The sequence below is a fragment of the Rhinoraja longicauda genome, chromosome 7, assembly GCF_053455715.1.
Source record: "Rhinoraja longicauda isolate Sanriku21f chromosome 7, sRhiLon1.1, whole genome shotgun sequence".
Lineage (NCBI taxonomy): Eukaryota > Metazoa > Chordata > Chondrichthyes > Rajiformes > Arhynchobatidae > Rhinoraja > Rhinoraja longicauda.
The window spans coordinates 53,857,856-53,882,565 of NC_135959.1; the positions used below are offsets into that span (position 1 = coordinate 53,857,856).

General features: G+C 39.7%; 1 protein-coding gene across 1 annotated transcript in view; it reads left to right on the forward strand.

The window, feature by feature from the left end:
- The first annotated feature begins 1,073 nt into the window (after window positions 1–1,073).
- tbc1d8 (TBC1 domain family member 8) overlaps window positions 1,074–24,710 on the forward strand; it is a 68,540-nt gene continuing 44,903 nt past the window's right edge. Inside the window, exons 1-2 of the mRNA XM_078402600.1 lie at window positions 1,074–1,364; window positions 23,940–24,050. Of these exons, the coding sequence (XP_078258726.1) occupies window positions 1,238–1,364; window positions 23,940–24,050 (238 nt within the window). The 5' untranslated portion in view covers window positions 1,074–1,237. The remainder of the gene's footprint in view (window positions 1,365–23,939; window positions 24,051–24,710) is intronic.

Here is a 24,710-nt window from a genome sequence, read left to right on the forward strand (position 1 = left end):
GAGAAAATTTACAGTACTTAACTAACCTACCAACATATGTGTGGAATGTGGGAAGAAACTGAGCACCCAGCAGAAACTTACACATAGGAGTTTCGAACCCAGGTCCCAGGAGCGTTGAGGAAACAACACTAACTGCTGCACCACCGTGCCACCAATTGCAACCAAAGCTTGAGGAATCTGTGGTAGCAGGGGAGTGAGCAGAACAAAAACTAAAACAAAATAATGAAGAGATTGTCACAATACCTTAACGGCATACCTTGAATAATGAGTGCATTGAGTGTTGCCAAACAATCTGTAACGTTCTTGTCATATGGATGTTATTTATATTGATGCACAGAAGAATAGACTCGCACCGGGAAACAAAGATGCTCTCTGGAGTGCATCACCCGTCACAGATAACCATATTCGTAATGTTTCTTTTGTTACTGCTATCTCTCACTTGACTTCCACGCTGTTCTTTTTCGGGGAAGGGGACTTGAGAGAACCTCTAATTTACAGGTTCCCCTCCAAGGGGCACATATCATGATTCTGAATTTTATCTTTGTTGCGGGTGTAAATTCGGGATTTTATCCCTGTTGCGGGTGTAAATTCTGGGATGCTCTCCCCAACACATCGAAGCGCTTTCACAAGAAGGACTGCAGCAACTGGCGAAGGCAATTTACCACCAGCTTCTTAAGGGTGATTAGGTATGAACAACAAAAACCTGACCCTGCCAGTGATGCCTGAATTAAAAAGAAAATCCATGCTTGTGCATCAAACTATTGGGCACACATCATCATCATATAATGAGTAGGAAGAAAGGAAGATTGTCTTATAATTTCAAAAGAAAATCTTCTCTACATCTATTTCAGGAACAGGATATCAAACGCGACCTTTTACAACCCATCGCGGGCTGCGATGCGTTAATTTATGTATGCATTACTTAATGTTCATGTATTCAGTGGAATAAATTACGAGTTTACTAAGCAGAGAAAATAAGTAGTCAGAAGGTCTGAATGGTTGCAAATTTTGGGGTGGGACTTCCTCCGTTCGAGCCGGAAGACTCGAAACCAAGTGAAATCCGGAAATTGGAGGTGAAATTGAGAGTGAGCCCCGGCGAAGGTGCAACGTGAGCGTTGCTTCAGGTGAAACGCGAACGTGTTCAGTCAGTGTGGGCGACATCGGAGCTGCTACATTCACGCGAAAGTCGAGAACAAAAGCTGTTTCTATAAGTTTCTCATGTCCGCGAGAGTTCATTATGTGGCTCAAGCCTGAAGAAGTGTTGCTGAAAAATGCTCTCAAGCTGTGGGTGACGGAGAAATCCAATTCTTACTTCATTTCACAGCGCAGACGGAGACAGGGAGACATCGGCGGAAAGCTCTCCGGTAAGAGAAAGGGGGGGGGGGGGGGGTGCAAGGACAGTCATCCTTATGAAACTGATTCCCTGCATAACAGTGTGGATGTTCGTGTCTAGGTTGAGCCGAAGGTAAATGGCAGTGCTTATCTTAATTGGTTGGCAGCCAGTCTGATTGTGCTTTGTTTGGTTACAATCACTCGTTTGTTGAACTTCACCGGTCACTTATCTGGGCTAAATATATATATTTTTTATTTTTTATCATAATTTGGCTCCTGAACAGAAACTAAATGACCGTGAGCATTTTCGAGTGGCGCACAGAGCTAGCTGCTAATACTACAGTTATTTCAGCGGGGAGGCAAGTATCATTTTGTGAGTGAGTGGCATGGCAGCACCACCTGGCATCGAACAGCTCTGCTTGAGTCCATCCAGGTCCGTTGTTCACCTGGCCGATCAAAGCGCCAGCTTTTTATGTTCTATGCAGTATCGTTTTACACCGTGCCTGGGGGGAGAACAGGTAGGTTTTACATTCCGTCTTTTAGTCTGTTAAACCCGCCCTCTAGTCACGAAGAAAGATCTGCAGCGTTAAATGACTCCCAGCAAAGGGGCATCAGTTTATTTGTGGACGATCACCAGAGTCTTGATATTTGTATGATGTGGTGGATTTTCCATGTATATTGAACCCCACAACTCGTGTCACTGGGGTCTCCTGAATTACAGCTATAAACTTTAGTGTTATTATGATTTTGGATGGAATTCATTTTATGCTTTACTGTAGAGTCATGCAGCACAGCAACAGGCCATTCAGCCCAACTTGTGGATGCTGACCAAGATGTCACATTAAAAACGAGTCCCACTTTTCTGCATCTGGTCCATATCCCTCTGAACCTTTACTATGTGTGTATGTACCTGTGAACGTGTATTTTAAATGTTGTATCTGCCCCAACTACTACTACTGACAGCTCATTCTATATTCCCATTACCCTCTGTGTGAAACCTGTATGTCAGATTCCTATGCAATCTTTCCCCTCTCCTATGCCTTCTAGTTTTTGATTCCCTTATCCAGGGAAAAAGGCTCCATGCATGCACCTTATGTATGCCCCACATGATTTTATACAGCTTAAAAAATCACCCATCCTGTGATTTAAGAAATAATGTCCCAGTCTCTCCCTATAACAGGCCCTCACATAGACAATAGGTGCAGGAGTAGGCCATTCGGCCCTTCAAGCCAGCACCACCATTCAATGTGATCATGGCTGATCATTCTCAATCAGTACCCCGTTCCTGCCTTTTCCCCATACCCCCTGGCTCCACTATCCTTAAGAGCTCTATCTAGCTCTCTCTTGAATGTATTCAGAGAATTGGCCTCCACTGTCTTCTGAGGCAGAGCCTCATCTTGGCAACAACCTTGCAAATCTTCTGTGCATTCATTCCAGCCTAATGGCATCTTTTTTATAGCTTGGTGACCAAAACTGAACATAATGCTTTAAGTGTCACCTCACCATCTTGTACAACTATAACTTAACATTCCCACGTCTGTATTCAGTTCCTTGACTGATGACCAACATGCCAAAAACCTTCTTCGCCACCCTATCTACCTGTTCCACCACTTTCAGGGAACAATGTACTTGTCCTCCTTGATCCCTCTTCCATGATATTCCCCAGGGCCCTACAGGTATCTGAAGGTCCTGTCCTGCTTTGACTTCCTAAATTGCAATTCCTCACTCTTATCTGAATTAAACTCTATTTGCATTCCTCTGTCCAGCATATAAAGATCCCACTAATTCTTCATAACTATCTTCACTGTCTATGATACTATCTATTTCAGTATTATCTGCAAACCTATAAATAATGCCTTGTACATTCCTATTCAAATCATTGAAATGGATGATAAACAGCAATGGTCCCACCACTGATACCTGAGGCACACCGCTACTCACAGGCCTCTGGTCTGAAAAACAGCACGCCAACATTACCCTCTGTTTCCTGCTGTTAAACCATTATTGCCATTGTGCAATTGGTTGCAGTGACTACATCTAGACGACGAAAGGATACTTTAATTATACAATTAAAAATTTTGCAAATGTGCAATTGGTTTTTTAATAGTAGATTGAATGTTACAGTTCATAAACAATTCCGCCCTCTGGGTAGTGGGTTATCTTAAAGTTAAAGATGTTTAAATTGAATGAAAATAAATGGATGAAATTGCCTTCTGAATTTCAGAAGTGGTAGAGGCTTGGGTAGGATACAAAATGGTGTTTTGATATTACTTGGTCTTGTTTGATCATTGATCTGGTTTAGATGTGAATTCAAAAAAAACTTTTGTGACCCTGCATCTTAATTTTCCAGGTTTAAGTGAAGTCAGTATGGATGCTTGCTAAGGGAGGCAAATATGCACAATGTTTTGTCTATGCACTGGGTGGGGAAAAGAAAAAGGTTGGCTGGGTGATAATCCACAATAGATATGCCTGCCCACTACTCTTGTCTAATCTTGCTTCCATTTACAATTTATTAGAGTCTTCGCAATTGCCTCCAGTAGTAAAATCTGACAATAATACTCCGATAAAATGGAATCTGTTCTTTCAAAATACCACTCTCCCCATGATTTAAAACTTTTTAATCTGGTTGATCTGTCACAACAATTGAATAGGGAATGGACATTGAGAGGGTGGATTCTTATAAGAACCTGGGTGTCTACCTCAACAATAAACTAGACTGGACTGAAAACACCGATGCTCTTTTCAGAAAGGGCCAGAGCAGACTTCATCTGCTAAGGAGACTCGGGTCCTTTGGAGTGCAGGGGGCACTCCTAAGGACCTTCTACAACACGGTGGTTGCATCGGCCATTTTCTATGGAGTGGTCTGCTGGAGCAGCAGCATCTCAGCAGCGGAAGGGAAGAGACTCGACAAGCTGGTCAGGAAGGCCAGCTTTGTCCTGGGTTGCCCCCTCGACTCAGTGCAGGTGGTGGGAGAGAGGAGGATGATGGCAAAACTAACATCGCTGCTGGACAATGGCTCCCACCCCATGCAGGACACTGTCACTGCACTGAGTAGCTCATTCAGTGACAGATTCCTTCACCCCAAGTGCGCGAAGGAGAGATATAGGAGGTCCTTCCTTCCTACTGCTGTGAGACTGCACAACCAGCACTGCTCCCAGCAGACGAGTCAACAATAACAGCTAAGAACACACGGAAAACTGATGACAATTTATGTATCTTTTATTTATAATGAATGATCTCTTGCTCTCTTGCTATCCACTGCTGCTGTAACACTGTAAATTTCCCCGGTGTGGGACGAATAAAGGAATATATTATTGTTATTATTATGTCTCCTCCTTGCAGGGTATCTCACTCTACACCATTATTCATTGCTCATCTTTCTTTCAAATTCATTACTGCATTTTCCTAATCAGATGCCACCTTCTGGAATTATTTACTGTTACCTCTCTTGCCCTTGGAACTATCTTTTAAACATAGACATTAAGTAGTACAGCACAGAAACAGGCCCTTCAATTTACTATGTCTGTTCCAAACATGATGTCTAATTAAAGTAATCTCTGCCTGCACATGAATCTTATCCCTCCATACCCAATGTACTGCAGTACTAAAGGGTTTTAAAAAAAATGTAATTTGAATGTTAGCATGTTCTTTCTGTCTTCAGATTCAAGGGCAGTGTAAACCTATAAAGTACAGAAATGTCTTGTCCTTTTTTTACCAGCAAGCTTGTAGCCAAATCTCTCTTGGAGAAAGATGGGTAGGGTTTTACTGAGGGAGTATAAAAGTTAGGACATTAAAGGAATGTTTGGATGCCATGATATCGGCTGAAAGTGGATCTTTGGCAAAAGATCAGTCATGACCTTATTGAATGAAAACAAGTTGAAGTGTTTCTGGCCTTTCTCCATCTGATTCTTGAGTTTAGTTATGCTAGTAAAAGAGTACAATTCTATACAAGACAGTTAAGCAGCTGTATTTGCACAGGAGGATCTCTCTTTGGCTAAAATGTCTGCTGTGAGCTGCACTCTAAATCACCTGGATATGGTGCAATAAATATCTTGCAGTTGGAGCATCTAAAATGCCTTCTGCGAACTTCTGAACTGTTTGTTTTTAGAAGCCCATGTTACATACACTAGAAACTCTGTCTTTCTACTGAGAGTACAGTATTGTCATTTTCCATGTTTGTGGTAATTACGATTCAGGACTATGTTATGGCAGATGGGCTAAGCTTAATTAACTTTACTGGAGTTTTTTAAGTTACCTAATGATCATTCACCAGTATCAATTTCCATTTTCAGGAAAGTCCCAGCAAACTACTGCAAACACAATTCTCATAAATTAGAATCTTTTCTCAGAATCCTTGCGTGTATTTGTAGCAAAGTGCTCAGAGATCAGATATCTTTTTGAAGCAATATGTATTGGAACTAGTCCTGAATGAAACAAGCCTAGGGCAATGACCAATCATTCTTGGATAGGGTTTTGAGGGTAAGGAACCTGACATTTGGCATCTGAGAGATGTATTATAATCCTCCCTTGTGCCTAGCTATCGCTTTGCACAAACTATATTGGTAAAAAAAGACAAGCTGTCTCCATAAGGACCCTATAAAGAGCTGTTTTTTTTGTTGTTGTTGTTACTTCTGTCAAATTTACGCTGCTCATGGGAATACATTTGTTCACTAATGCCTTTAGGTGCAACTGCCTGTTTCTTGCTTGGTCATCTCTCCTTATTTCTCTTCCTGGTAAATTGTCATACAAGGCCCTTGAAGTCTTCTGATTCTGAGCCGTGGCCTCTTGAAATTTTCATCTCAATACCAAATTCTGTTTTTTAAAATGGTGTTAATTTCCTCTTTTTAAATTGCAAGCATTTTTCTAAAGTATTTGTTAAGATCATGATGCACAATAATTCATAAACCAAAAGGTTATCAGTAATCAACATTAAATAGCTAAATTGTCTTCATTCTATTGCTGACACAATTTGGAACTAAATTTAAAGTTGAGGGTATTTTTTAAATTGGTTTCATTTTTGCATTCAGACACATGGCATCTGAGGTATAAGGGTGAATCTGGTAGATATAAGGATGGATCATGGCTATCTGGTAGAATTTAATGAAGATAGACACAAAATGGAGTTACTCAGCGGGACAGGTAACATCTCTGGAGAGAAGGAATGGGTGATGTTTCGGGTCGAGACCCTTCAGACTGATGTCAAGGGAGTGGGAGTCACATAGATAAGAAGTGTATAGATCAGGAAATGTAAGGTGTGAAAACAGGAGAAAGGAAATGAAAATCAAGGAAAATGTAGTTGGGAGAACAAATCATTGTTAGTTGGGAGAAGGTTACAAAGCAAAGAGATAAAATGTCAGAGACAGTAAGACTGATTGGCGAACTGGGAAGGGGGAGGGGATGGAGAGAGAGGGAAAGCAAGGGTTACTTGAAGTTAAAGAAGTCAATGTTCATACTGCTGGGGTGTAAGCTGCCCAAGCGAAATGCGAAGTGCTGTTCCTCCAATTTGTGTAGAATTTCATGATTGGTTTGATTTGACAGACAATTTCTCATGTTTAAGTCTACTTTTTTTTCATATTACATGGTAGTTAAGGAAGTGTTGCACCATATTTTTAAGGCAATAATCACAACCTAGAATGAACAGATATAGAAAAAATAAGCATAAAATGTCTCCGTTCTTTGCATATGTAATCTGGATACTTTATCAGAAAGTTAAAAGCTTCATTTCCCTGCCCCATTTTTACATTTGAACACAGTGACATTGGATTGAAAGTAGTTATGAGTTGATCTTCTTGTCTCGGTCATTTGCCATAAATATAGAAGGTTCTGAAAACAAGCATGCGAAGGCCTTTTCATCAATCACCCTTTTTAGATGCTTGGGTAGTATTCTAGATGGATATGCCTGAACTCTCTTTTCAAGGCCCACTTTTTATTTACATTTATATGTTAGTCTTGTATACTTTGCGCAGTTTAAAAAAAAACGAGGATTGTTTACATCACATGACTGTACACTGACCTTTTTACAAATCCATCTGCAGCACTTGAGCATGTACTGTAGGGAGATATTTCAGGACAATATCTTGAGTGCTATGTTGTTCCAGGTGTTGTCACTGGATGAGACATTGAAAAGCCATTTTCTATACCAAGATTCTTTGGCAGTTTTGCTTTGATCTGTATTCTTGCTCTCTTCCTCCCACTTATGCTGCCATCAACCAAACACACCTCCCCCCCCCCCCCCCAAATCTCATTGACTTTGCGTTGAACTCCATTCCTCAACTTAAAAAACCCTTTTTCCTCATCATTTTGTCCAGGCTTTCAGCCATGTACCATTATTTTTTTACATCATGAGCTTTGTGTCTTATTTTAATTTGTAAATGTCTTTTTCTCCCTCTTGCCCCTGGCTTACTTCGCATGGTACATGTTGTACAATTAAAAAGTCCTACAAAAAGGTAGGGGACTGGATGAATTTGGCTACTACTATGGATGAATTAAGTGTCCTTAAATGTGTTCTTGACAGACACATAGTACACTTTTATTTGTTACTTATTTTTTTTGTGGTCTCTTAAACTGAACGACTGGAAATGCATTCCATCCAACTCGGAGAAATTGTTTTTCATTTTGAAGGTTGTGTTTCCTTGAAGACTATTTATCACATGAATCTAAAATCAGGAAGGAATTTTAACAGTGGCTAGAGGACAATTGCAGCTGATTTTTGTCTCTTAGTTCACACTATTAATTTGTCATTCTAGTCCTTGCTACAAAATAATTTAAATCATTTAGTTGATGGCCAGATGTGAATTGTGCAGCCCTGAATGATTTCTTGCACTGTTGGATGGGATACGAGGTTAGCTCTGCTCACTCAAGTGGAAGTTAAAGAAACTATGTCACTCTTAAAATTTTGATTTTGGGTTGGGTTTAGGATAAGATAATTATTCCTCTTATCCTGGACCATATCTATTTTTTTCCCAAAGAAAAGCCTGAGAAACAGGTTGTTTGGTTTTTATTTTACTCCTGTTTGTGTGTGCAAATTGGTGACTGTGTTTATGACAGCTTAATGGCTATAATTCAACAGAATTTCATTTGGCTGTAAAGTGGTTCTGGGTGCCCTGAAAGGGACATGAAAGATGCATAAAATGCAAGTCCTAATTTCTTTTGAGATAAATTGTTTTTTGCTTGTTTGGAGAATAACCTGTTTTGCAGTTCTCTTGTTAGACCCATCCCCCAATAAAGGTGTTCAAAAGAATATTGTCAGCAAATGCAGGGCCATTTGAACCAAACATTTGTGTGCCTCTATCATCTGAAATATTTTTGCAATGAGTATTTACTTTTTTATTGTCTGGCTCCCAACACCCAAATCAAAGTGGTTGTTGTGAACCATATCAATAAAACATATGAGGCAGATTGGAGAAGAATTTCAAAAACAGTAGGGTTGTAGTAGTGTGAGATTTTAACTTTCCCAATATTGATTAGGATTGCATTAGTACAAGCAGCTTAGATGGGGAGTAATTTATAAAATTTGTTTGAGGATTCTTTGAAGCAGACTGTAGGTTTGTACTTGGGATGGGGCTGTACTTGACTTTATCTGAGCGAACCGGCAAATGATGAAGTGTCTGAATTTATTATTACAGCTTGGTACATATGACAATTAAATACTCTTGATTCTTGAAAAACCCTTTAGGAACAGTGACAATTGTTTGTAATCGACAAGGTCATGGAAAAAAGATAACGGGTTCTCATTAGGTGGAGGTGGATTTTGATAGAGTAAAACAGGACCTGGGAGAGATAGATAAGGAAAAGCGAGCTGCTTGACAGCAAAATAACATCTGATAAGTGGGAGACTGTTTAAAAGTGAAACGGTAAGAATTCTGAGTCAGCAATTCTCTGAAGTTAAGGTCTGTGCCATTCAATTTAGTTTAGTGCAGAGATGCAACTATAGTAAAATCATGGAACATTGAATAATAAAATATATTGAAGGTTCAATCGTAGGAAAAAAAGTATGTCGGGTTTAGGAAGTCGGTAACAAATGGATTACTTGAGGTTCAGGACAGAATTTTAAAAATTCGGAGGGCAAAAATGATTGTGAAATGACCTTAACAAGTAGGATTAAGGAGAATCCTAAATATAGTAAAAGCAAGAGGGTAATTAATGAAGGAATAGGTCCCTTCAAGGACCTAGGAAGTAACTATTTGTGGAGCCATGGGATAAGAGCAAGGTCCTAAATGAAACTTCTCACCAAGGAGAAATTCACCAAGGAGAAGGACGTGGAGGCTGGCGAGTTAAGGGAGGAGTATGCAGATATTCTGGTGCCAGTCTGCATCACGAAGGAGGAAGTGTTAGAAATGTTGGGACGCATTAGGGTGGATAAATCTCCAGGGCCTTATTGGATCTATCCAAGGATGCAAAGGGAAGCAATTGCTGGGGTATTGATAGATTTTTAAAATTTTATCTTTATTTACCATGGTACCAGAAGACTGTGTGATAGATTTTGGAGTCATACAGCGTGGGAACTTGCTCATGCCAACCAGCATGCCCCATCTGCACGAGTCCCACCTTCTGCCCTTTATTTCCTAGGGCAGGGGAGTTTAGAACTTGAGTGCACCAGTTTAAGGTGAAGGATTTTTTTTTAAAGGAGATCTGAGGGGCAAGTATTTCACAGAAAGGATGTTAAATATCTGGAACCAGCTGCCAGAGGAGTGTGTAGAAAAGAACTGGAGATGCTGGTTGGAGGGGGAGTGTTGGGGGGGGGGGGGGATTTTAGGCAGAAGCTGCATGATCTGGCTTTCAACAGGCAATGGGAGATGAGTGGAAGGGTTTGTTACATTGGGCTACGTTACGTTTTGGTGTCCACAGGTTTGAGTTGTAAGTAAAGTGATTGTTTGGTGGAGTCACATTGGGGTTATTGTCATATTCATGAGTACGGTGAGGTACAGGTAAAGTCAAAGTCTTGCTTGCAGCAGCACCACAGGCACATAGACTCATACGGTACCTAAATTATACACAACACACAATTCTGTGGTAGTTCAAGAGGTGGTCCACAGTGTTCCATTGCCAAGGTAGGTTTACGGTTGTGCAGGTCAATTCAAAAACCTGATGGTTGTAGGAAGGTAATTGTTCCTGAACCTGGTGATGTACAACTTCAGGCTTTTACACCACCTACCTAATGGTAGCAGCTTGAAAGTGGTATGACCAGATGATGGGTTTCCTTGATGATAGATACCACCTTCTTGAGATACACATTTTGCAGTTAGTTTGGATGATGAGGAGGACTGTGCCTGTCATGGCTGTGTCCACCACTCTCTGCAGCATCTTGCATTCCTGTGCGTTGGATTTGATAAACTATGCCATGATGCATCCAGTCAGGGAGGATAAAGTGTGGACCTTTGGCCCAACTTGCCCACATCAACCAGCATGTCCCATCGATACTAGTCTCACCTGCCTGCATTTGGCCCATATCCCTCTAAATAAACTTGTAGGAAAGTAGAGACACCAGCATGCCTTCTTCATGGTTACATCTATGTGCTGGGTTCTGACCAGGTTATCTGAGATGTTCGTACCCAGGAATTTGAAGCTGCTAACTCCACCACTGACCCACCAATAAAAACAGGCACGTGATCTCCCAGCATCTACTTTCTGAAATCAACGATTTCAGTCCATAAATGACAAATGGATACAAAAGGACAGGCTCACTTCTGGATTTCCTGGATGTTTGAGTGTGTACTGGAAGGATCTCTGTAGTACTAAGGGCTAAATTTTGAGATGAAAAGGTGGGGTTAATGTCACTCACTGTTATTTGCATGGGGTTTGAGCAGCATCTTTCAGTACCTTGAATGCTTCGCTCTACAAATCTGTGTAAAGCTATCTTAGCTGAGTTTATTGCATTAAGTAACACTTTTAAAATCTTTGAGGCGTGTCTGTGAATTTATTTTGCCCTGGTAGCCTATTCTATTCCAAAGAATGCATTACTATAATGCATTTTGCCCAGCCTTTTCGGTTTACAAATTTGTGCTTGCAAAATGTTCCAGAATGGCATTCCACTTCTAGATCCTACACTTATCTCCAAAGATACCAGAGTGTCGGAAAAACGTTGAGGCTTGTTCATGCCCTGGAAACATTTTTAGTGCGGTGTCTCGTTACTTATTGTTGGTGATTTAAAACATTAAATATTTCAGTTTTTCTTTCTCTTCGAATACAAACCTTCCTGGGTTTGTTCTGCTTTCTGTTCCTGATTCGACATTCATTATGACAACTGATACTTCGTGGTTCGAACTGAGCACTGCTCACTGATTTTTTTTCTTCATCTAATTTTGTTAAAGCCTGCTCTTCTTGTGTGGGAATACATATACGCTGTGCAGGTCATTGAACTTGAGGTACAGTAGTTCAAATGGGACTTGCAATATCCAAGCATAAGGAAAGCCTGTGTATTAATATAGTTCATTGAAGAATGGCACGGTAGTGCAGCTGTAAAGTTGCTGCCATAAAGGATCAGAGACCCGGGTTCGATCCTGACCTCTGGTGCTGTCTGTGGAGTTTACATGTTCTCTCTGTGACCCCTTGGGTTCTCTTGGGATAAGATAATTATTTCTCTTAACTGGTGTCACATCCTTTTTTTCCCCAAAAGAAACGAGTTGTCTGGTTTCTATTTCACTGCTGTTTGCATGTGCAAATTGGTAGCAATATCTTAACGGTGACTTGAATTCAACAGAACTTAATTTGGCTGTAAAGTGGTTCAGGGTGCCCTGAAAGGAACACGAAAGATGCATAAAATGCAAGACTTAATTTCTTTTGAAATAAATTGTCACTTGTTTGGAGAGTCACATGGCCGCATGCGTTGCAGTTCTTTTGTTACACCCACCACCCCCCCCCCCCCCCCCCCCCCCAATGAAGCTTGCAAGTTCTCCCTGTGACCACGTGGGTTTTCCCGGGTGCTCTGGTTTCCTCCCACATTCCAAAGACGTGCAGGTTAATTGGCTTCTGTAAATTGCTCCTTGTGTGTAAGATGTCGAAAGTGTCTAACATAGAACCAGTGTATGGTGATCAATGGTCGACGTGGGCTGAAGGGTCAGTTTCCATGTTGTATCTCTAAACTGAATTGCATATACCTTAAAATCTTCCCCAATGTGTTTTATTTGCTGGACTGTGTTTTCTTTATTCACTTTCGCAATGAGAGAGAAGTTTATTTTGAGAATTGGTGTAGAAGTGATGCCAACGTGGAATTGTCACTTTGTTTGACCTCCTTTGTCTAGGCTGTTTTTTGGAACAATTACTTGTTCATCCAACTGACATTTGTATTGTGTACTGAACCAGCTCTGCATGAAAGATACATAAAATGCAAGACTTAATTGTCTGAAGAAGGGTCTCGACCCGAAACGTCACCCATTCCTTCTCTCCCGAGATGCTGCCTGACCTGCTGAGTTACTCCAGCATTTTGTGAATAAACAGCTCTGCATGAAAGTGCTTGCTTTATGACAAAGTAATATTTTCCTGAAAAAATGGTGATAAACGATTAAGCTTGCATTTTTGACCTAGCCTCTGCATTTTTGTAAAATGTGATGTGATGTTTATGGACTATTATTCATGGGTTGAAGACAAGTTTATTTTCCCCGGCCAGCATTTTCTAAAATTACAGTTTACTTTCTTGAAGAATTAATGATTAACTTGTTACAATCATGGGCCTACGGGTTTGAAAGATAATTTGAAGACATCTATCAACTTGGAAAATTTCTATTCTGAATTGATTTTCGCTATCCTGCACATTGGTAATTTCAACCAAAAAGATGAAATAATAATCTGATCCAAGTCTAACACTGGCTAAAACCACTATTGGAAGGGGCGACTTCATGTGTGATTCCACTCTGACTGTTGTTTATTATGTTTTGCAGTTTATATCTATATACTAAAACTCTTGTTTGTGACTGAACTTCAGCCAAAACGGTACAAGATAGCGTGACAATTTTAGGCCCACCTTACTCACCATTGTCACTTTAGTGATAATGCAAGTAGTTTTATTGAAATTGGTGTTATATTTTTAAAGTTATTCTCATTTTTAAGTTTAAAAGGAGTGGGGAAGGGGGGAGTGGGGGAGAAAGGAGAGGGGGGGGGTTGAAGAGAGAGGGGAGGGGGGGAAGACAGGGTGCTGCACCAATGCAGGAGAAGTTTGGGCCCAACGGGTCCACTTGGTCTAGTAACTAAATAAAGTGCTCTATAAATAAATTAAATGTTGAATAGAATATACTTTTTCTGTTCTGATTCTTTTTAGCCTTGACACATTCACGTGAAGGAAAATAGGAACCGGGCAGAGTTTCAAGATAAACATTTTAATACTGCTGATTTGCCCATGTTGTAACCTGACAAAAAGATGTATTTGGAGAAGGCTTTGTATTTGACTTCTGTTTAACTGTGCCACATGAAGATAGGAACAGCAATAGACCATTCAGGGACATGACTTGGTAAATCAGTATTGACGATATTGCATCGGTCTGAAGAAAGGTCTCATGTTCATATATTCTAGGAGCAGAATTAGGCCATTTTGCCCATCAATTCTACTCCACCATTCAATCTTGGCTGATCTGTCTATCCCTCTCAACCCCATTCTCCTGCCTTCTTCCCATAAACCCTGACATCCGTACCAATCAAGAATCTGTCCATTTCTGCCTTAAAAACATCGATTGACTTGGCCTCCACCGATGTCCATGACAATGAATTCCACAGATTCACCCCCCTCTGACTAAAGAAATTCCTCCTCATCTCCTTTCAAAAGGTATGTCCTTTTATTCTGAGGCTATGGCCTTTAGTCCTGGATTCTGCCACGTGGAAACATCCTCTCCGCATTCACTCTATCCAGGCGTTTAACTACAGGCACTCCTCAGCTTACTCCTCAGTATATTTTGAATGACCACTATGTTTCCTTTTACTAATCTTCACCATTCTTTCTGATATTTTCAATCTCATTCTAGCCAAGCTTGCAACTTGCATAGGGGAAAGGGTAATATCTTTAAAAATGTGGTATTTCGTATGGAAACCTGTATATCTGGCCTACTAGTAATGTGACACAAGCTCCACAAAGTCAGCTGGCAATTTGTGAATGTGGAACTGTGGTTATATTTTAATGACATTGAGAGTGATAGATTAACTGTTTTGTTTTGTTCTCTGAAATGGCTGACTTTCAAGAAACATCTGCTGCTTATCATTCGAAGTGTTGATGCGGGTGTGAAGCAAGTCTTCATCAGAAGGTCGCAGCCTGTTCTGATGTTAATTGAAGGACCAGCCACCATTTGGGTCTCTCAGGCATTGATCATTTTCAACGCCAGACCAAATTCTCGTCCTGAGTCGCCATGTTTTTTTCCCCTTCCTCTAATAGATGTTCTGATGGTCCCTCTGACTCTTTGCCTTCCAATCTGCCACCCAGTACATTTTTGCTATCTTCACTCTGTGATGATGGGAGATTAAGGACCAATGTAAAATATTATACTTTATTATACTTTAAAAAAAAAAAAATCTAAACTTACCTTCAATTTGCAAAAGTTATAATATATCTTTTGCAGGGAAAAGGAGAGATGGGGCTCAAAATCTGTCTTTGTGGTGAGTCTTCAGCAAGTTACTGTTATGTAGGTGTGGCTCTTGTTTCAAGTTAACACCTTTTCTGAAGTTTGTGGATTTGGTTGGTACTCGTTGATTGATATAGCAGTTGCTTAAAACAGCTCGCTGTTCTTTTGTCCCTTTTGGTATTAAAAAAACAGTCAACCAAATACAATCTCTTATTTGAGAGTTTATTGCTGTTTTTCAGTCAAATCATTAGAATTGTGACAATAAAGTCACTGAAATACTTTTAATTAAGATGTTTTTCAGAATGCAGGCAGTTAGAGCACTTTGCTCTATTAATAGCGGGACACAACCCTATAAAGACTCTGAAAGTTTGCCCAAGTATTCAGCAATTCTGTTTATATTTGATGTCAGGAGAAGCAGTGAGACTTGTATTTTGTTTGCAAAGTGTAATGTTGAGACCCAATGAGGCTTTCATATTTCATTCTCACAGCCAGCCATTTTCTACCATCATTACGTATGTCTGCTGCATGACACGTCAGAGGTGTGGGATCTAGTTTATTTTAGAGATACAGTGCGGAAACAGGCCCTTCTGCCCATCGAGTCTGAACTGACCAGCGATCCCCACACTTTGACACTACCCTAGGGACAATCTACATTTATACCAAACCAATTAATCTACAAACCCGCAAGTCTTTGGAGTGTGGGAGGAAATTGAAGATCTGGGAGAAAGCCCACATGGTCACTGGGTGAACGTACAAACTCCGTGCAGACAGCACCTGTAGTCGGGATCGAACCCGGGTCTCTGGCGCTGTAAGCGCTGCAAGTCAGCAACTCTGTCGCCGCGCCGCCCCGGGTTCTGTTCTTTAAAGTGAGCAAGACAATAAACATGGTTTTCTGTAGCAATCTTTTAAATGTCTGTAGCTATCTTTTAAATGAAGTGCAGGTAGAAGTTGCTGAATGTAAACTGGCAAGGGTGAATTGATCCATGGAGTCCTTTCACGCAAGCTTAGAGAATGAAATGGTCTATTCCTGATCCCGTGTTTCTAATAAAGGCCCATGCGTCCCAAAGACGTGTGGGTCTGTAGGTTAATTGGCTTCAGTAAATTGCACCTAGTGTGCAGGGAGTGGATGAGAAAGTGGCATAACATGGAACTAGTGTGAACGGGTGACCAATGGTCAGCATGGACTCTTTATTTGAATTGTGAATTGGAGACTTCTGTGCTATTCAAATCAGAGCTTTCCCTTGAAATTAATCTTAGTTTAGTTTAAAAATACAGCATGGAAACAGGCCCTTTGGCTCACCGTCCATGCCGACCAGTCTTATCCACTCGTGCACAATATTGGCAATGTATAGATACCAATTAATCAACAACTCGCATGTCTTTATGGTGTGGGAGAAAATCTGAACAACTGGAGGAAATCTACGCAGTCGGAGGGGGAATGTGCAAACTCTATACAGAGGACGGCATCGAACCCAGGTCTCTGGTGCTCTACCAGCTGTGCCACTGTCACCCAAATCTTTCCCATTAAAAAAAATTGGAATTCCAATATGCTATTTGCATGTATTTTGAGTTCTGAATTTGCAGAGAGTCAGTTCTTTGACCCAGGGCGGCTTGGAATAGGGTTTTTCTGCTGTTAGCCAACATGATCCGGATGGGCTGAATGGCAGTTTCCTGTGCCATAGTAAGTACTGTAGATTCTTTCATTTTTCCAAGTCTAGATTGTTCAAAAATTTGGTGCCTGTAGTTTCACTTGTGCTGTGGCAGTTCTCAATAACTATATTTTAAGTTCATTCTGTGGCAAAGCAATTACATTTTGATTCAAGATTGGCTTGAAAAAGAGAATTTTATTCCTTTCGCCCACCCATATTACTTTCTTTTGTGTCTGTGTCTGTGTCGTAAATTCTTAAAGTATCAGTTTTGCCAATTCATTTGTCGTCTTCCATATAATTGCACAACTTATTTTTACGTTTTGAAGGAGTTATTAAACTTAAAATGGCCTCAAAGTGTTTATGTGCCTTTTAGAACATGGGATGCGATAGGAACAGACCTTTTGGCCCACAATATGTGCATCAAACATGATGCCAAGATAAATTAATCTTGTCTGCCTGCATATGATCCATATCCCTCCACTTCCTGCATATCCATGTGCTTATCTAAAAGCCGTTCCAGGCATTCGCCGTCCTCTGTGTAACAAAAAGAATTTGCTCGCATATCTCCTTTAAATTTTAAAGCTATGCCTTTTAATCTTTGACTTTTCCACCCTGGGAAAAAGGATTTATCAATGCCTAATTTTATATAGTACTGCTTTGAGATCTAGGCCCGATTTATTTTACATTGCATCGCTGAATTTTTTTCATGTCTTCCCAAATAATTTTCTGTCACTGCATTTTCTACTGGTCACTACAGATGTAAAATCATGTTTAATAACTTATTTTGGAACCTGAGTATGTGATACATTTATGCATTTTTAAAAATGTCCGAATTGTTTTCTAATGATAGTTCTGGTGACCAGTTCCACATAGTTTTAGTGATTTGGATTTATTGCAGTGTACATTGCTTCCTGAGGCACAATTTAAAAAAAATCTCTATATTTAATACTCGAGACACGAGAGGTTTTCCAGGGATTTGAGAGGACAATTATTTCTGTTTGTTACGCTGCCATTAAACAGTTTTATTAAATAAGAGACTATCCAATCCTTGTGCCTGGCTGCAAAATTCAATCAGTTTTCTGGTAAGCAGGGTCATAAAATGGCAGGCTAAATTGATGATTTGAGAAAACAAATCAATTGATCTACTCATTAAATTGTTTATCTTCCCCTTCACTGTCTACATTGGATTATTTTTTGCACTGGTACTAATCAGCCTCTGAATCTTTTGCTGAGCATGTTGGAAGGTATCAGAGCCTGATCTATTTCTGTGGACCTTTTTTGGCTTAAAGATGAACATCTGAAAATGCATTAAATTGTTGAAAATGCAACAACTAAATTGCACACAACAATCTCAAGCACTAATTAAAATCCAGTTCTCGCAGTGGTTGGAGGAGTTACCAATGCACTTCACCTCTCCTACTGACTCTAAAATAATACACTCCAGCTAACAACTGGAGATTTCATCTATAAAAATTTATATAGTAGAAATTAAACCAGAGCAACAAAGTGAACTTCATTAGGTTACAATGCTCTGCTTAGTTTGCAGTCTCTATTTCAAAATAAATAATTTGAAGGTATCGGGTTTTGGAAGCAGCAATCTTTATAGCGAGTGTTTTGAGGTGAGGAATTTTCATTGAAACTGAGTACCCTGACTCAATAAATGCCTCGAGTGTGGGTGACTGACTGTCTTGTTGAAGTGTTGTACTTGTGTAAGATGCACATTTTATTTTCATATGAGTTTGTGTATACTAAATCGAAATGGAAGCATGCCATACTAGTTAAAAGAGTCTCAGATTAGATATGTCACATTTCATTTTTTTTAACCATTTATAGGAAGGATTATAAAAACTTGAAAATGCAAGGTTGATTAATTTTAGAATTTACCAGGTAATTAAGAGTTACAGATATTTAAGGGCCTTTCCTGCTAGAAAAAGATTTAAGGAGTGGCTTGATTTTAAAAAACATTCAAGGTTATGGTGATTTAGGAGCGGTTTATTTCAATTGTTTGAACTTGGTAACAGGGTAAATGGAACGTGGTGGCACGGTATTAAATTGGAGGTCAGAAGAAAAACAATGGGCCATTTGTTGAAACAGTTAATTGGAGGATATTGGAGTCGCTACATGAAAGAAAACTTGTATTCATCTAAGTGTCCTTCCGAGTTTAACATCTTCCCAAAGCTTTTTATAATCACTGAACAATATAAGTGAGGAATATTAAAGGTTATAGAAAATGAACAGGATATCTCTCGTTGCCTGATGCAGATGAAATACTAATGCAGACTTGATACAAACGCTTGTTTCTGTGCTGAAACTGAAATGGAAGGTACATTTTTGGAGCTGCAGACTTTTCTATTTTCTTGACAAATTTAGAATGATGGGTAGAAATGTGGACCTGCAGATGAAGCAGTCTCCAGAGAACGGTAAGGAACCTGAACAGCATTATGCAAGTTGAAAACCTGTGAAGTCCCCCTGTGATTCCATAATGCATTGTTGTGAAGAACATTAAGATATGGTTCACTCTCCAAAGTTGTTCAGAAAGTGAGGAAATGTTATGAAAAGTGCACAGATTCTGCTCGTTCTAGTCTATTTTTGAAGACTATAGATAGCTCAACCTCCTTGAACTTCCTATCTTCAAGTTATGTGGGGAAAATGTGAACAAACCATTATCTGTGGTTGTGCTGACAGGTTCATCATTCCTTCGAAGCAACTAAACCTTTTGGGAGTGGAGACTTAATGAACAAGTTGTGGGACCAGATTGGCCCAGACCTGCTGGAAGTGTGTGTAATGCATCCAGCTGGTAGTCTGAATCCATGAGGATCGATTTCCCTATACTCTATTGAAAAGGGGAAGTAAGCCAAATTAATTCATTCCATAGATTAATGTAGATTTTTGCAGAATGTCCCCAAAATGGCTCAGAAAATGGTTAGTGAAGTCAGGACATGGATTAAGATGATGGACTGGAAGTGGATGCTGGGATTGTGGGAATGATGTTTCTTCTCAAGACATGTAGGAAAATAACTGCAGATGCTGGTACAAATCGAAGGTATCACAAAATACAGGAGTAACTCAGCAGGTCAGGCAGCATTTTGGAGAGAAGGAATGGGTGACGTTTCGGGTCAGTCTGAAGAAGGATTTTGACCCGAAACGTCACCCATTCCTTCTCTCCAAGATGCTGCCTGACCTGCTGAGTTACTCCAGCATTTTGTGATACCTTTCTTCTCAAGTCGATCTGTTGCTGGATATAGCACAGGTGTTTCCATATCCCACATCTGTGCTGCACTAGTCACCTGAGACAATTTCATTTTAATTGGAGATTGCAAATGAATTGTGTGCAGAGACTAAATTTGCAAATCTCCAGAAAAAGATGGTAGAGAGGTGGGTGTTTTTGTTCAACCTGTCTCTGTTTCTGAGAACTGGTCTAACTAACCCTGTTGAAGTTTAACTATGTACCTTTCTATTGGTTGGTTCAATATCATTGTTCTTTCTAGCGAATGTTATGAAGTTGAACAACCTTGGCTATGACTTAATTAGGGAACGGTCTGCACGCAATGTTCTCGAGGCCTGTGGAGAGGAGGCTGTGGAGGAAAGTAAACCGTGCATCCTGTGTGATGGTTATCCAAGCAAATTGTCACGGTCATTTGCCAGAGCATGCAAACTGACTGCTCTTGAGGTGGCATAGTCATCCAAGTACTTGCTGAGAAGGTCTGGAAGAAGATTTAATGGTCTTTGAGATTAATTCCAAACAGATGCATTAACACGAGACTGCTCTATGGGCGGTTCCCAGGGACATGCACTGAAATGAACAACTGCTGCTGGAAGCTTATCAAGCTGGTGAAAGGTGCCCTTTGGTCTCCTTGACAGGAGAGTTAGTCTTGCCATGAAATGAGCTGTCCGTGACTGAGTGTTTTGGGTTGATAACTGCGTATAAGAATCTTCTGCCATTATAGATTAAAGTGCTGGAATCTGAACATTTAATTCAAAAATGAATATAAAGAAAAACTGATGTCCTTCTTGTGTAATATAAATGTTGCAGCGTTACTGAGAATGTTGACATGTTCCTTTATTTATATATATATATCTATATATATATATATATATATAACACACACACACACACACACACACCAATTCAATAAATAAAGTAATCTGTATTAAATTTTTAAAAACCCTAATATGTCAGATCTGCTCTTCATCAGCCACAAACTATGATTTTTTGGGGGGGATTTCTTTAGATTATCTTCAGTCTTGTTTTATTTTCAACTTCAGTTTGTAGCTTTTACCAAGTGCTGACATTTCCCAGTTAATGTCAGCAACATGCTCTGTATTGATATTGTAATTATTGGTTCAGCTTTTATTGCCTGCAGAGGGAATTTGACAAACCCTTAACATTTTTTAATGGGGGTCAAGAATTCAAGTGTTTGATTTAAGAGATTGAAGTAATATTACATGTATCTCCCAGCTCCAGGTCAGCTTGAGAATCTAATTCTGATACACACGTGTGTGTGTGTGTTAGAACTGCAAATGCTGGTTTAAATCGAAGGTAGACACAAAATGCTGGAGTAACTCAGCAGGACAGCCTGTTGTGTCCAGCATTTTGTGTCTACCTTTAATTCTGATACACTTCAGAATCTGGATTAATTTTATGGAAAAGACTCGATCTATAGTTTTGCATTGGGTCCATACTATTACTGTTTATTAATTGTTGTACATTTATGGGTTGCATTAATGGGCCTGTACATTGTTCACCGGGTAGCGCTGTACAATGGCAGCCCCACCAACAGTCTGTCTCGTCCTTTTTTGATGTTTGTTGTTAAATGTATGTTTTAGTGTACCTTTAGTTTTGTATTATGTGGAAGTTGGGGGAAACTTTTTCCTCGATAGAGATGGGACTTTTTCCATATCGTATCTCCGTCCGCACTGCGGCCTAACATCATGGAGCTTGCGATCCCTTTGAAAAGGAGTGAAGAAGATAATACGTTATTTGCCTTCCATCACAGTGCACTGTGGTGGATGTTTATGTTAATTTTTATGTAATTGTGTCTTGTTGCTTTTTTGGTATGACTGTATTGCAAATCAAATTATTTGTATGTTTTTACATACTTGGCTAATAAATTAATTACAATTACAATTAAATCTGCAACAAGTAAGAATTTCATTGTTCAGGTCCTGATGCATATGACAATTAAACACTTTTTAACTCTTTGGATTTGTTTGAATGCAGTAATCGGAACGCTGAGAAACAGCTCAGACGAGTCTGAATGAGATAGAGATGATGCAGAATCACCCATGTCCATGAGCACCCTTCGACAGTGGAATTGGGGTATCATTTCACACAGGAGAAACCTCTGGGTTGAAATCCTCCCAACAAACCCTTCAGATTCCAATTCCCATGTACGCTTTTCTTGTGACCATGATAACACAAAATATTTAAAATGCATGCATGTTTCTTTACATGTGATGAGATTAATCTGCTGAATCTGCCTCGTCTCTTTTGATATTTCTAAGTATTCAAATATTTTTGGCCAAATATTTTTGATTGTATCCAGTTTTTCTACTTTATGAATGCCATATTTGGCGGAAGCCCATGGGCAAGAGCTCCTGTTTGGCCCTGAACCTTTTTGGTTTGTTTGATTTAATTACGTCTCCCACCTCAAAGTTCAATGCAAGCATTAATTAAAGCATTCCCTCATCAGACCTAGTGCTTGTGCTTGAGCTAACTATTAAAGGAAATACAAAGAAGGCTTCATGCCAGGACCTTTGGGATTTCTTTTTATCAATGGCTTGGTTGAGTTTGAGTACATTAGAAGCTTGAAGAATTCCTGATCTTGTGATCTTAGTTTCAGCTCCATTTGTTCACTCAACTCATTTATTATGCTCTTGCAATATTGATATTTGCTGGCTCTTTCTTGTGCATGCTCTTTCTTTTAAAAAATATCTTTTTGGTGTAATTTCCTTCCTGGTTGGCAGTAACAAGGTACAATTGAATGAAATACTAAAATAGCTTCAGGAGTGGCAGGCCTTTGGGAGAACAAAAACATTGTGTGGACATACACTCCCACTGGTCATGGTTGGTGTATCTGGCTTGTAACAATGTAAATGCAAGGAACTGCATGCAGATGCTGGTTTCCAAAAAAGGCAAGGAATTAAAGTAACTTAGTGGATCAGGCAGTGACTGGAGAATGTAGATAGGCGACGTTTCGGGTAGGGATGTTTAAAAAAGGATCATGACCCAAAACGTTGCCTATTCACGTTTTCCAGAGATGCTGCCTGTCTCGCTCTTTACGTCAACACCTTTTTAGGTCTGTAAGTGGAGCCTGAAAATGTAACCTATACAGGGGCTCCCTGGGATGCAATTGACCTGACTTACAAAAATAGTATTATTATTGCAAGTTCCCCTCTACATCTTAAAAATATTTTAAAAGTTAGTACTAATAGTGATGTGCTTTATCAAATCACTCATGACTGGATACAATAAATATCCCATTAGTTTCATTGTTGGGAGTCTTGGGCTGATTATTCAAAGAAATGAAAGAATTATAAGCATGTGTAGGTAGAGCTACATGATATGGGTAGCCCCGGAAAATGGATGCTTTTAGCTTGCAGAGAAATCGGCCTAAGGATAGTTGTCAGGAATTAAATAATCCTGGGTCAGTCGAAATACAGTAAAACTCTGATAATCTAGCACCCCCTGGACCTGCACCTTTCCCAGATGGGATGATGTGCTCATTAATATATCAACATGCTTTTTAATTCACTATTTTTAGGTTATCGAGTAGTATAATCAGTTTTCTCAGAAATCCAGTGCATTTAAATGGAGTTTGGGGAATGGCTTCCTGGTGGCTTTAAATGGAGTGTAAGGAACAAACCAGGTGAGCCAGTTGCCAAATCAGCACCTCTAAACAATAAGATAACAGGCTGCTGGAGTTTTAGCACAATGAAACCATTACCCCTTTTATTTTTGCGCAGATACTGTTTTTAATGTATTTATGAAAACGTGAGAATTGAGACAGGGCAACATTTGATGATACGTTACATGGACTGTTCTGAGTTATAGCCGAAACCATTTTACTTTTCATTTCATTCTCTCGGTATTTTGAAATGATTTTGGTGTTTATTGTTTCCATGAAATTGTGACTATGCAGAATACTGAAATCCTGACTTTACAAATATAAAGTGTCTAACATAACTCAAAGGTAGGTTTCTTCAGTGAATTTTAGTTTGTGACGGCACATGTTATATATTTATCTTGTTGGTGTGCAGTGCCAAAAAAACAAAATGAGAATATTCTCAAAATGATAAGAGCCTCAGTGTGTTTTCTCCTGATCTTCCTTGCTGCAAGAGTGGAGAGGCAAAGTTTGTTGTTTTGGATGCTGCATGCTGAGATTATTAATATTACCACACTTCTGTATGTTCGAAGGTCTGCTGGTGGGTGCTTTAGATGCTGTGCTCGACTCCAATGCACGTGTTGCACCTTTCCGAATTTTGCATCAGATGCCAGGATCACAAGTGAACTGGGTCATTGCCTGTGGTATGTAAACCTGTGTGAAGCTTACAGTGCTAGCAAATTGTGTGGAACGGATCATGTTACAATATGAAAGTACATAAGAGTAGTGTCCATTTTTGGAAAAGATCCTGGAGTTTATTTGTTGAATACCATCTCTGAATTTCTGCAGAATCTGATATGATTTTGGTTCGTTCTCAAGGGATGCCTTTCCTGCTATAATCTCCCGGACTGTGGGAACATTGACTGAAACTGAACCAAAACTTCCTTTCATACTGATATCCTTTTACAATTATTCTTTACACGAGAAGTTCCCATTTAGGCCATTGAAAATATCCTCTGTTATATTCGCTTAAAGTTTGTGACTATTTTTGGAATATAAATTGTTGAAAGTTGATTTATGCAAGCAATTACTGCCACTTGAAATAAACATGGAACAGTGCAGCACAGGAACGGGTCCTTCGACTCACAATATGCATGCCAAACATAGTCATCGAGTCATACAGCCCGGAAACGGGCCCTTTGACTCAACTCGACCATGCCAACCTAGATGCCCCATCTAAGCTCGTCCCATTTGGCCCACATTCCTCCAAACCTTTCCTATCCATGTAGCTGTTTGTGTCCGTTAAATGCAGTTATAGTACCTGCCTCAACATTCTCAGGCAGCTCGTTCCATATACCCACCAC